This window comes from Ischnura elegans, chromosome 5, assembly GCF_921293095.1.
Source record: "Ischnura elegans chromosome 5, ioIscEleg1.1, whole genome shotgun sequence".
NCBI classification, from domain to species: Eukaryota; Metazoa; Arthropoda; class Insecta; order Odonata; family Coenagrionidae; genus Ischnura; species Ischnura elegans.
In genome coordinates this window covers 21,930,652-21,945,253 of record NC_060250.1, presented here as the reverse complement: position 1 = coordinate 21,945,253, position 14,602 = coordinate 21,930,652, and the positions used below count along the sequence as shown (strand labels likewise).

General features: G+C 39.5%; 1 protein-coding gene across 1 annotated transcript in view; it reads right to left on the bottom strand.

Annotated features, from left to right (window-relative positions):
* Nucleotides 1-14,602, bottom strand: part of LOC124158574 (NAD(+) hydrolase sarm1) — a 352,120-nt gene that overhangs the window by 140,241 nt on the left and 197,277 nt on the right. The window contains exon 2 of the mRNA XM_046533731.1: nt 14,052-14,225. Coding sequence (XP_046389687.1) covers nt 14,052-14,225 — 174 coding nt within the window. The remainder of the gene's footprint in view (nt 1-14,051; nt 14,226-14,602) is intronic.

Sequence of the window (14,602 nt, the reverse complement as noted above, 5' to 3'; positions counted from 1 at the left end):
TATTCTGGAACTTCCCGGAAAAGAAGCTTTAGAAGTGCATGCCGCCTATATTTCATTTATTTATTTTCTTCGTATGAACTGTAGATTTGAATGCGTACTCCAAGTATGTTTTGTGAGGTTGTTTTTTTTTCCTTCATTTTCTCGAAAGTATAAATAAATAAGTGAATTTTTATTTCCTATCTCACTAACACCTTACTTTCGCAGGGTAAAAGGGTGATATTTAGCCAAAACGGCAAAAAAGAGAGTTTTCACGCAAAAAAAGATGCCTAATCTGAATTAAGCATGTTAATCACTGGCTCAAAACCAGTGTATACCAGTGCCATCGACTTGTGCGCATGGGTCTATGGCTTGGAAAAATTAGAGATACCCTTATGGGTCTCATTGACTGACAACGACAAAAGACTTTAAGTCTCAAGTTTTTTAATTCGACTGGAAATTGCATTTCCATTAAATTAATAATCACTACGTAAAAGAAGTACCAGTATTTAAAAAAATTATTTATAAGTATTTTATTTTATAGCTATTCTATTGTCAGAATGGGGTTTTAGATTTAGCCTCGGAATTTGGCTACGGCGCAAATTACTGTAAACGCTCTTTTAAATGCTAATTTGAAGGTTTTGGAAATGCTTAATATTTTTTATAATTGAATGTGATAATAGCATGACATCCAATTTTTATCGAACGAATACACCTAGGATAAATCCCATCATTGTAGATAGAAAATGAGATTAATCCCCCAAAACAAACTTTCTTCATTGTTTTCTTCAATTATCATTGAAAAGAACACACCCTAGACGCTGACATGTGGCTGATCCGTCCACTTAATCCTCTCTCACGACAAACACAGCCTCTAGACTCCTCTCAATTGGACGAGGAGGGAATGCAAACACTGAACGGAAGAGAGATGAACAAAAAAAAACAACGAAAACAAGTGACACGCGAAATTCCTTCGCTTCGGAGTGGCCCTCGAGTGCTATTCACGAACTTGGCCGGCGAGTTTTTTTGAACAACTTCACACACTCTCGGACTCGCCTCTCTCATTCCGTCTTGAGGCTATATCCGCGATATTTTCTTTTTTCAATTTCCCAGTATGTGAATCACAACGGAAGGAATCACATCCAAATCGTCTTGACCTTCAAAGGGGAATAATGTATTTGCTTCGCAACCCCTTCCCCATGGCTAAAATTTATCGTTGCTTACACATCAAATATATCTACATCTACATGCTATCCCGCAATAGTCGTTTGGCGGGGTTGTTAGGATACCAGCCTTAGTCAAAGGAAACAAGGACACGCTTTTGCAAAGCACCAACTAAGTTCCTCCGAAAGTTATTTGGGAGATATTGGCATGTTAATAATACAATTGTAGCATTCACCTCATGAAATTGGTTCAACGTACGATATGAGCATATGAACAAGAAGTCCTCAAAAAGATACAAATGTAATACATAAATTGTCTAATCTGTGGGCTACTAGATATCATACTAGCAAAAGTTGGTGTCCTACCTTAATCTTTAATAAAAATGATCTAAGAAAGATACACCTACTTACCACCAGAGGTGAATTCAACATCAAATTTGGGGGGGAGGGGGAGAGGGAGGTCATGACCTGGTTCCGGAGAGTATGGAATACCCTCTAGAGAGAGGGGCGTTCTCCCGTGTAAAATGTTTTGCAGGGAGTGCTACGGTCTACGATAAGTACAACTCAAACTTTTCTAACGTTTGGGACTTGTGGCCATTCATTTGCGAGTACACTTCCAGTACTCCTTCACAAGGATACAAAAACTATTGAACCAATGAAAATTAAACATTTTTGATAAAATTTGTGAAGGCGTCACTCCCCCCTGAATCGGCAACTGGGGAGACCCTGATTTAATGGGTGTCTTGGTTTTAATGAAGTTGAAAGGTTATCAGCAGTTCTTCCTACCATATGAGGAACGAAACACGACGATGGCGAGTAGATTGTAAGCGATACCTGTTGCGTTAACGAGTGCATGATATGATCATATCATCAGCACTTTCGCGATGAGCAAACACTCTCTCTCCCACGCTACAATGTCATCATTTTTCCAAAGCGCTTCACTCTCAAACATCCTACTCGATACATTTTTGGCGTGATTCATACATCGCACAGCTTAGAAATCACTCCTCTCACACATTACTGCTTCCAAATCGTTCCTAAGTTCGGCTGCACCGTTTAAGCCCTGTTTCCCTCTAATTTTTGTCACCATGTGACCACAAGCAGGCTCAGGGGTTCTCTAATTTAAAAAAACTAGAGTGATCTATATGCGTAGAGTAGACTACACTGAATAGAATCATTAAAATAGAGGTAAGCGCATAAAATTAATGGTTTTACATTAACCCGTGGTTGGGGAAAACGTGAGACTATGAGGGTTCTAGGTGAACCCTCTTAGGGATACAACACACCGGGGCCGGGACCCAAGCCCGTGGCTTATACGCCAGATCTCCCGGGGAGGGGCTGGAGAGGAAGGAAAAAGGAAAGAGGCGCCGCCGCGATGGGAGCCCGCCGACGCCTCTGGGAAAGGATAGGAGCGGAAGGGACGGGACGAGGGAAAAAAACCCCAACGCTATAGAAGCGAAGGAGGCCCTACTAATTAGCGAAACCAAGCGTGAGCTATTAAGGTTCAACCAATCCTAGTGGATTTTCCTATGAGGAAGAAAAATCCATCGATCGAATCGGTAGATGGATGGTAGATGGGGGAAACGTGAATCGAGATGATAGTTCGATGTTCATGTTCTATTGGAGGCATAGGATCACTAATTTAGAATTTTAAATTTAATAGGTTGAAAACGCGCCTTTCGGTTATTTCTGGAAAAACTTAAACTTTTTATTAACGGATCAAAGGCTGAAAGAAGGTAGTATGTTAATAAGAAAGCAATCATTATTATCACCGTCTGACATGTATTATGGAAATTAATACCAAAGGGTATTAATCATTTTGTAGCTGATTAATCTCATTTTAAATGGTTTGATTTACTTACCTGCTTACCATAGACCAGGATTGGTTTTATTACGACCATAATTTTACTAAAATTATCACTAATGTTAGGAGCTTGTTAATCCATTTTAAATGGCATTTATGAGTTGAATATAGTTTGAAGAAAATTAAACCTGGTAAAAGAAATCATTGTTTCATCAAAGTTACTCCCGAATTTCTATGAATGCCTACGAAGAACAAGTATCGCTGGTCGTGAGAAAATTCAGCTCCGCGTGTTTATATTTTGACGGTCAAGAGCGCTTTCATTTCTTCCTCCTCGTGCCTAGGTGGAGCACCCGTGTCTTCCTCCGTCGCTGTTGGCGGAAAAGGCCACGGTCCAATGTTTTCAAGATGCGGATGTTGGGAAACGCGCTCGGAAGGCGGCGGACCCAGGATTTATTTCGTTTCGTTCTTTTTTTAGCACGCTAAAGCAGAGCCGCCTCCTGGACTCTTTCGAAAGATCCGCGATTTTATTTTTTTTTCCCGCCCCTATCTTTCTCGAGCGAATATTTTGCGTGTTCGCGCGAACGCGGATTCGCGAAGTGACGCACGGACGCGTTACCGCGGCGATCCCTCGACAGTATATTTCCAAGACGACCGTGACACGGAATTCCGGGTGCGCCGTTTTTTTTCTTTTCGGGGAGGGAAAGGATGCGAAGAGTCTCTGGATTACGGCCGCATTTGCGCAGCCTTGGCAAGTAAACTTCTCCTGAATCACTTATAAATGGATTCGATGGGGACCAGTGGCGTAGCCAGGGGAGGGGGTACGGAAGGTCCGGAACCCCGAAACGTTGGCCTTAAAACAGCCTTACTCGGTGCACAGCCCAAGAAGATTTCATCAGCTTGGTAGATATTTTCATACAAACTAGAACATCCATTCGTGATTCGTAAGGCATGCTTTCCCACAGGTAAATTTAAACCCGTCGTCAAGGAAAAAATCAGGCCCGATCCGAAAAATAAGACGTTTTAGCTTTAAAATGCAATTGCCGTAGAATGTCGGCATTACAATTTCAATCCAATATGGTCAAAAAAAATAAATCAAAGGAGAAATATCGACCTCTCATCATTTATAATTCACTCAATCAGTGATTCTACGGGAAGGTTGGTTTGGATAGGTGAGGGTAAAGCTCACCTCACACTATGCCACAGGCGTGCGGATATCACGCATTCAGTGTAGTAGGGTCAGAAATAAAATTTAAATGTGCTGTCACCCACAGCGCATTTAAATGGGATTACAACAGTCGCGATACGCTTCCCGGACGGGGAAAGGGATCTAGATTTCACGGAGAAATAAGCTATAATCAGGGCTGTTAACCAAAAGTTATATTTCTAATAATAATAGCTATTATAGATATGATTTTTTAAGCTATTCCTCGCAATTAAAAATACTGTTCCTCACAAAAAACTGGAAAGAAGTGATCGCTCTGCACTCATGTCCTCTCTGAAGACATTTTTGAAAGATCCTATAGGATGGTATCCCCTTCTATGTAGTCCGTTTGATTGTAATATTCACGAATATTACAAAATAGGATTCTCAAGTCGGCTTCTAAATATGCTGTCACTCTTCGCGCATATAAATGGGTTTACGAAAGTCGCCACGCGTCGCTGACGGAAAAATTGATCCAATTTTAATGGGGAAATGAGGTATAATTGGGGTGTTAACCGAAATTTATATACAAGGTTATGTGATCTATGAAACTCATTACTTTTCAATGCTTCGCATGTACAATGTATCGCATTGCACTCAACTCCGCGCTGCGGGCATTTTTGAAAACATACTAAAAAGCGACCGAAGGTGCGACATATATTAATTCCTCTTTTATTTAGCCCCCATGATGTAATATTCGTGCACTGGGTGATAAAAAACATTTCTTCGGTGCTGAATTTCCTAAGTTCGTCTCGGCAAATTGTGAGTGGAGCTTCGCCGCGCCACCGGGCATAAAAACAGACATAAATGCTGTCGCACCCCATTATCTCCTGGTTGGAGGAACCCCACAGCTGGTTCCCGCTGGCCTTGAGGGAATAATGTGTCGACGAGGACCCTCCTGGCAGAGGAGCGCGGTGGTGGCGGTAGTCAAAAGCAGAAACACGCAGTGATAGCGTAACCCGTTGAGTCGGCTGTGGCCATTTCCGCGGCGGCCAACTTGGCTGACTCTTATCGCAACCGCGAGTATTAAGCAAGCATCTAGTACAGCGGTTCCCAACCGGTGGTACGCGCACTCCTTGGGGGGTAAACGACGAACCAGTCGGGGGTACGCCGAAAATAATCGGAGGACACTACATTCCCTGATAGTAGCAACAGTGGCACGCCATAAGTCTTAACCGGGAAATATGTATACATATTATACGGACAATTTAAAACAAAGTTTCTATTTATACAATTATTTATAACTGAAAGTATCATCTACCCGTAGTGAAATTATGCAAAAAAATGTGCACGTTACATTTTTGAGGGTTCAATATTAGTTGTATACATATAGAGGGTAGCGGGAGGAAAAAAAGGTTGGGAACCTGATTGTGATATAGTATTTACATTTACCGCTGATTTAGTATTTACACTAATTTTCCCTCACATCGATTATTGCTGTCTGGTGTATAAGGATTTAACTGAAGAGCACAATGCTAAGCTTCAACGTCTATTAAGTGTGTGTGTTATTATCAACATAAATAGGGATGATCATATTTACCCCTATTTCACCCGCACGATTGAAGGTAAAAACCAAGAGAAGATACTTGCTTGGTACATACCTCTACTATCTTTTCAAAGAATACACCTTGTTACCTGAAGCAATTTTTTCCGTCAGAAATAATAAGCCTAACATTTTGACTTGAATGGCTCCTAATTTTCTCATCATCCTCCAGCACAGAATGACCACTCATGATAAATATTTCTCTCTTGTCGGAGAACGATTATGGAAGTGTTCCAAAGGATGTAAAAGATTCTGTCTCTTTGTCTATTTTTAAGAAAATATTTTTTCGATGAGTACAAATCATCGGAAATGTATAAAATCTTTTGTGACTTCTTCTATTTTATATTATCATGTTATTTTCACTGCAATGTATCCCATCGCCCATTCCTATATTTTTCCATTTAAAATTTTGAAATTTGTATATCTATTGCATGGTATAACCCCAATACGTTCTTAATGGACAAGTCCAATAACAATTAACCATATTATTATTATTCTAAAAGAGGATCCTCAAGTCGTCCTTCCGAAGTGTATTCACCCACCGCGTAATAAAATGGGTTTACAAAAGTCGCCAATGGCGTCACTGACGGGCAAGACAATCCCTTTCGCGGATAAATAAGCCATAATCAGGCCTATTAACCAAAATTTATATTTTTGATGATGTAATTATCTATGAAATTAACAAGTTTTCAATGCTGCTCCTCGTAATTGCAAATGAAAGGAATAGGGAGTTATTTACGATAGAGAACTAAATTTCCTCAGTCAACAGAGACCTGATTTTCATAACTTCCTTAAAACTATAGCTTACTTAAAAGATATAAAAAAACGGGTTGCTAAGATGATTCGACTAGAAAATTGTTTCTGACTAGTTAATCCGTAAAATCGCGATCGAAAAATCGCTCTCGTTTCCAAAGATGGAAACTTTTTTCGAAGATTTCTGCTTTGTAAATATTTTTGGACTTTTTACTGGCTTTTTTCCGATTTCTGGCTATTGCGCGTTGGCCCAAATGAATGCCCTGACCCGGTGGATGACCCGAGAAAACTTCTCGAATGGAGCTGTTTTCTCTTGAAGCCGGGAGGGGTCGCAAGAGATGTTTTCGCATCAGCGTGACTCCAGACTTCCAAAACGAGGCACATAAAAAGTTTCCATCTCCTTAGCCGAGTAGAATTTGATCCCGCGGGTTAATTCAATTTGATGACACTGCAGTCGGCTACTTCAGCTCTAAACGGGTAGTTAACCTTAGAGATTGAAATCGTCGCGATCAAAGCTTTGTAAACACCGTCACTCATTAACCTCTACCTCATCACCGAAAGCCATAAATTATATTCTCTTTGCCCTCTATTACGATATAAGCCAACAAGACATAATTTAGCTCCGCAAATATATTTCATCCCTCAATTTACCACATCACGTCCAATAAAAGCTACTTTCCCATTTTTCACTCAAGACTAAAAAAAGAAAAACCTCCCTTACATCTTGTAAAACTGCGGCGAGACTTCAACACTTTTTAATTCTTATGGCAATGAAGAATTCAAATGGCTACAGTTAATATTCTTGGCGATATTTTTTAAAGCAGTATGGGCAGGGTGAAAATTCTAAGGAGCCACCCGCGAGTCTATTAGAAGTTGTAAAATTCCACACTAAATATTACCCTGGGTCGGGACGAAAACCCACATCCAAGTCTAAGGGAATAATATTTCCTCATTGAAAGTTTCTCACTTTGAGGCGAAATGATTTTGATGTGAGCAAGATTACAAGCCACAATAAACAAAGCCTGTGAGAAAACTCTCGAGGTCGATTTAGAACAATTTGCGATGAAGATTACTTTCCACTTCGGCAAATCAAGTGTCTCCTCCATTTTTACGTGAGTTAAACTCACGTAAAAATGGTCCAAAGATTATTAAAAATAGTTTAATGGAGAAAATTATCCTAAATTGCCCGAAATTTTCAGTGCTTATGAGAGAGTACTTGGGGTTGAAAAAGTTGATGTTTGTTAAGACTTATCGCAGAGGCAGAAATCAGTTAAAAGAGGATTTTAAAATTATTCAAGGGAAAAACCGCGAACTAGCAAGCGTTGACCCTTTACAGAGTTACCCGTTACTCCACGAAATGTTCGAGAACTCCACAGAGGAAAAAATCATTCGCATTGACCGGCATTCAAATCCACATATCCCAAATTCGTAGAGAAAGAAGTTGCATAGGAGGTTAAAAGTGACTGGAAATCTAGCGCAGGTTCGGGAGATTTGGGTTCGAATACCGGTCAAGGAAAATGATTTTCCTTTGCGGTATCCAATGATATTAACCCTTGATTTTTCACGCTATGGATTCATCGCAACAAAACAAAACTACAGCAGAGAGCACGACTCAGTAGTTCGTTCACATTGTGTGGATGTGATTCCGAGGTGTATCGAAAAGAGCCAACTACGACGCCAAACTAATTGGCGGATCAATCATTTCTCCCGTGTCAATGAGATCAGGAAACATTCGGATGCCATCAACGTCATAGACACAATTAATAGCAACAGTGATCGAATTCAGAAAATAAGAGGGGAAAGAGAGGATTTTCCAGCAGTGAAAACATCAATCAATCGCTGATGCATACACATTTCAAATTCTATCGAAGAAGCAGGGATTAATTGAGCGATTTAAAGATAGCATCAGGGGAGAGTTCGTACTAATAAATTAATTTCCTCCTTGAGTATGGAATATTTCTAGCATATAATTGTGGTAACTATAAAATATACATTACTGGAAGACATTCGAATATTTTGACATGAATATTTTTACGGCTCGAACAGACAGTAAACAGGTATGCCAACTTTATGAAAGCATAGTCTGAAACAATATTCCATTTTATAACCACAAGGACTGAGCGTAAAAATTGCAAGATGGATAGTTATTACCACATAAAGACCCCAATGTTACAAGATACCTACCTATTCTCACCAGAGTTGAATAAAATCAACCTTAAGGTTGGCATTGATATGTGAGGGTAAAGATCCACAGGTAAACGAAAATAACAAGTACAGTGTTAATAGGCTGGTACCTTTCACAATTGGCTCAGCGAGGTTTTATAGTGGAGTTATCCCAAACTGTGAAAAAACTGGTTGGGTAAATACAGTAAATATCACTAGCACCATAATTGCCGATGATTTTTCTCGAATTGATCGAATAACAATGCTAATAAAATGATAGTTTACGTTTATGCATTATTGGATAGTTACGACAAAAATCGTTGAAAAGTAAAGTACCAATTACTCTCATTGTTTTTCTAACAATGTTTTCATTGCAAGGCTTCACCCGGGATTCGAACCTAGGGCACTTTGGTCAGAAGCCCAACGCCTTATCCGACAACAAGCCCTTATTCTCAATATTTCTCAATGAAATCAAAAGAAAGACTTCATGCGGAGAGAAGCAAACGAGGTCAATTTCGCGGAAGGTCTCTAGAGTCAAGATTTTTTTCTTTCATCCGACAGCTGGCGCGCGAAAAGGGGATCAAATGACGAAAAGATGGGACTGAAAGATATCCATCACGTCCAACACTGCCTCGAACAAGGGAGAGAAGCGGAGCTCGGGAAACAAAGCATTCAGAAGCATCTCAGTGCGTTCAGCTTCTTTTTCAGAAAGGGTTGCGTAGCGACGCGGTCCTGCGAATTGAGTTAGCCATAGAGAGAGGAAGGAGCGGAGAAGTGGGGCAAACTTCCTCGCCCGACTCCCCCACCGAGACACCCGCTGATTAGCGGAGGGAAAATAAAAGAGATCGCAGCTAAGGAATCAAATTATTAAAGCGGGCCTGCCTTTGTGACGTCACATCCCATACCTTTTACCCCAGCCCTATCATGAATTGTTTCAGGGAAAGTTCTGTTTTATGGTCATTCCGGCACATTAAGTAGTAATTGCTAAGAACGGAAAAAAATGCACATTAGCATAAGAAAGAAAAATATTAATTTTCAAAGTAAATGACAAAACAGGAAGCGTAATCCGAAAGAAGCATTTTTTTAAAATTATGTGTTGTGTTAGAACGTTAGCCATCAAATTTTATTTATTTCACACAACACCGAAAAAAGCACTGTTCGGCCTTTACATTGGGGTTGATAACATTTAACAATCACAAACATCCATGTCCTGGACAAGGGTAACTTACCCAGGCGGGATTCGAAGCCGCGACCATCGGTTTGCCAGGCGAGGACTTTACCCCGCCGCCACCGAGGCCGGCAATTATTGTCATCGAATTAAGAATAACGTAGGAAATAATTTTTCATTAATTATTGTGCGATTGTTTCAATTCATTTTTGGGCGATTTCTGTATTTTCCCCTTATTTTTATGTATGATAGTCTCTACGTCTAATTTTTGGTTATATTGGTTATCAACCTTTTATTAGCTATTCAGTACCTCGTTTCCGTGCTGGAAGCGTAAATTTCAAAACAGCACAAGTTCATTTCACACAGTTTTGAAATCAATCACTTTTCCTGCACATTTATAAGCTACTTACGCCTTCACAACAACTTTTAACGATGAATAAGCATATTAAATTTTTATGATAATTGATCGAAAACATATCAAAGCATCAATTAAAAGATAAGAATTCATCTATAAAAATGTTCATCCCAAATTCCTGCAAGCGGACTTGAGCCGTTTTGGGAATCAATGTTTCGATTTTCCATTAATACGAACCACGGAAAAAATTATCAATGGCTATTAAATGACAAGATAGGTGATAAATGACATTACACAATTTACAGTTCCACAAAATTATTCCTAATCCGGTCCTTCATCAATAGCAACCTCCCTTAGCGAATGTTAGCTTTGTAATTTTCATCAATCTCCATCAAAACTGCTGGTTGACCTTACCCAGGGAAGAATTTAAAAAGCCAAATTACGATGGTTAATCGACTCACGAATGTGCAATCACACACTGCAATCATTCCCTAGCACAATCACGCGAAATCGTGAACATTAAGTCATCGTTGAACGAAGCGACAACGTTTTATGATCGCAAGAAATTTATATAGGTACGAAAAGAATTTAACAACTTCGCAAAATCGGATGCATACGGACAATTTCAAACGAACGGGTTTCAACGTTCACTATAATTGGAGGTAGGGGTAGGCTCACAAGACGAATGTGTCCGATCAGATGAGAAAACCTTGGAAGCTTAATTGATCACACTTTTCACGTCGAGAAAAAAAATCGAAGCTCAGATTGCGCTAATCCATAACGTTTGCTTTTAAATCTGGCTTCGCGGAAGACGTGCCTGCCATTTCGAACGAAGTGGTATTTTCCAGAATGGAAGACAACACTCACGTGCTCACATAAAAGAATGAAACCTGTTCATCCTTAACGATCCAATCAAAACAAAATTACCGAGGGACTTTAATGCCACCCTTTTACGAGGAGGCGGTTCTTTGACCATTTCTTCTCACCCCAAGGACAAGCTGTATCGGATTGTTCCTCAGCAAATGCGAGGAAAAAATAAATAAACAGCAGAGAAACGTCTTCATCCGTCGCTAAGAAACGTTATTTGCCGAATCATTTGGCTAGACTATACCAAATATACACCGAATTCTTTTAATGAAATTACTTTAATAATAGACGCAGGCGTACTTATAAGAAAGACATATTTCTGTCGGTAGGGCCCTATCAACAAGACATCACAGGTTTGAAATTAGGAGAATGAGCAGACTAAATGACCTTGATTTGATCGAATAAAAGTTCCAAGCGCTTGATTTTCTATAAAGAACTTGTCACTTTGGGCTTCAAATAGGTACTATGGCTACTTATTTTATTAGATGAAAATTGAGCTAATAAAACGTTTGACAGCCACTTGGAGTGCTGATTGCTCAATAAATGTGGCAGGGTAAAATAAACTACGGGTAACTACCAGCGAGCTATGAACAGTCGTCTTATCCCATGTTTCATTCCCATCAATTGATAACCGAATATCACTGCAATATTTTCGTTGGCAAGCTTTCTCCTCTACTTTATTTCCTTAAGCACCACAATGAGGGCATATATGAAAACCAATGACCATTTCCAAGGGGTAATAGTGTCCAATAACCATTTCCAAAAACATATAAGGAGTAATAGTGACCATGGCAATGTGGATAGATATTAATTAAGAAGCCAATTATGCTTTAGACAACTAGTTTCCAATTAAGCGCTAAAATTATTTGGGGAAGGTAGCCAGAATGGAGAGAAACCAACTGCGAAAAAACGCCTACCGACTTGAGTAACATTAAAATAAAAGATTTCCAGGAGGGGACATGATTCTCATTTGGCTCGGAGGCGGACAAGCGGTTTTTTACGACGACCCGCGCATCCGGAAACGTTTCTGGAAAGGATTCTGAGCTCTTCTCATTTGTTTTTTTTCCTCGAAGCCGACGGGGAAAGAGGATGGAGCGGAATACAAGATAGAGGAATTCATAAGGGCGCTTCCGTCAAGGCTTGTGGTATATTATGATTTACAGCCGTGCTATGCGAGAGGAATGGCTTCTAAGGATGAAAATACCAAAACGTATAGAACAGACGCATTTCAGTTACATCAGCTTATTTTTCTCCATTATTAGACGAACTTAATTCCAACTTTTGCAATGGACTCGTTCACTCGCACTTGAGAGGATATTCTGTATTTCCAAATTTGGCCTCATTCGGGTTAGAGTTGAATAAGAGACAATCCACGGCGCAAGAATAAAGGCTAACTCGAAGACCTCACTTCCACGCAGGGCCGGTTTAGATGAAAAGAGGTCCTAGGTTATTCCACTTTAGAGGCCCTTTAACCTTCCCTTTTTAAGGCTTAAAATTACCTAAGGGATAATAAAATATATCACTTTTTTCTTGACCTCAATTATTTAATTGTAAAAAACATTGCAATGATCTTTAATGCCTTCATGTTTCAATTTTATATCTAAACGTTGGCAAACAATTTTGCATATCATTCTTAGCCCAATATTTCGAGACGTTTATCATCATCATATCATTACTGTGAAATACATAAAAAATTTCATTGAAATATGATGAAATTGGTACTAACCTTTATAGCATAAGTGTAATTTTGATTTTGCTAACAATTTAAATGTAGGCCCCTCTTGATCTTAGGGCTCTAAGCTGACGCATTGGCATATCGGAAAATCTGGCCCTGCTTCCACGGGAAAGGTTCATTTCCACTGTGGAATCATTGTTGCCTCGAGAAACGAATGACTCAAATGAGGCTGCGAAGGCCTGATACAGATGGGTTCACCACGGTAAAACTCCGTCAATTGTTCCCCCGTTTTCTTAGCGACCCTTTTTCCAGTATTTAAAATTGTCAAGATGTAATTTGTTGAATGTTTGGTCCACTTCTCAATAAAAAAGGCATGAAAATAAAATCCATCGCGGATTCCAACATGATTTTCTCGAGCGGCACCAACCTCGATTTGCACGAATATGGCATATCATTACAGAGTACCCGACGTTCTAGCAGACAGGTGTGGCGGCAATTAGTTCCAAGCCAAAGAATAACCCGTATTCATCCGAGCATTATCAATTCACACAAACGTAATTGCACCCCTTGACAGAGACTTGCGCCGCGGCGATAAAAAAATCTCGTCTTCGCAAATCGTGCATGGAATATGTTAAAAATATTTTCTTTTTAATCGAGGTCTTGCGAGTACTAACGGAAAGTAAAATATTTTTCCATCGAAAAAAAAATAGCGAACGTAGAAATTATATGACGATGGAAACCATTGATGGGAATTGAAATCATACCAACAAGAATTAAACATATTTCAAATTTAGAAGGGGTCTGATATCAACCCAGGTACCTACACCTCGAGGTTTATGAGTCCACTTTTTCTGGCCTCTTGACCGGTAGTGAAGTATGACAAGAGTGGAAGTTATTTCATACGAACTGATCGTTACCAGAGAATATGGTTCATACATAAATAAAAAAATCAAACTAGTAACTAATATTTATGAGGTATACAGTAAGGATAAATCAATAATCGACAGGTTAAATTCGTGCAACTGATCCTCACTCAGAATCTTTTTCTATTTTCCACCAATATTTGAAGAATATTTTTGGCATATAGCAATGAACCTAGTGAGCATAATAATGTGTCTAAATTTTAGTTAACTTCTCGAATTAGTCGAAAACTGTCACTGCCGTTGTTAAATAATAGATGTATTCAACTTCCAGAAAGGGGGGGAATCGTCCCTCCCATTTAATGCCATTTTTTATATTATCCTGCAAGCCACTTCTTTTACGTGGACTTCGTTTCTCCACGTCCAGTTTCTTCATAATCAAAATATTGTAAAATAGTATGTAATATAGGTAAGTGTTATAATGTGTTTATGAAATTGCCGATCGGAGAGGGGCGACTCTTACCTGTGAGGCGTTGGTGGTGGCGGTGGCGCTGGTGCCGGCGACGGTTCCGAGCTGAACTACTTTCTTCTGGAAGGGGTCGAGGGGCGAAGGGCGGTCTACGGGGGCGCCATCCTCTGCCCCCAGCACGCCCCCGCCCACCCCCGATAGCGGAGAATCCTTGCTGTAGTCGGACATCTGTGGGGGAAGCAGATAAAACCAGCAATTAAAAATTATCCGAAAATAACCTCGAATTTCATTATTCTATACATGCCTATTGTGAAATTTGGAATAAATAAATTAAGATACATGTTTAAAAATTATTATTAATTATTAAAATTACATCAAATTTAAATTGCATCATTTATAATTGAAATAAATACTTTCAAGTCCAAGAGAACACTGGTGCACGTTTATCGATTGTCCCGCTGCAGAGACTTAGGACAAAATTAATCTAAAAATTAATTAATCTGAAAAGACAGAGGCTCGACTAAAATACATACATACGCACCCTAATGGAACGGATAAGGTATAAAGAAGTTATTCACTAAATAGGCAGTAAATAATTAACAGGA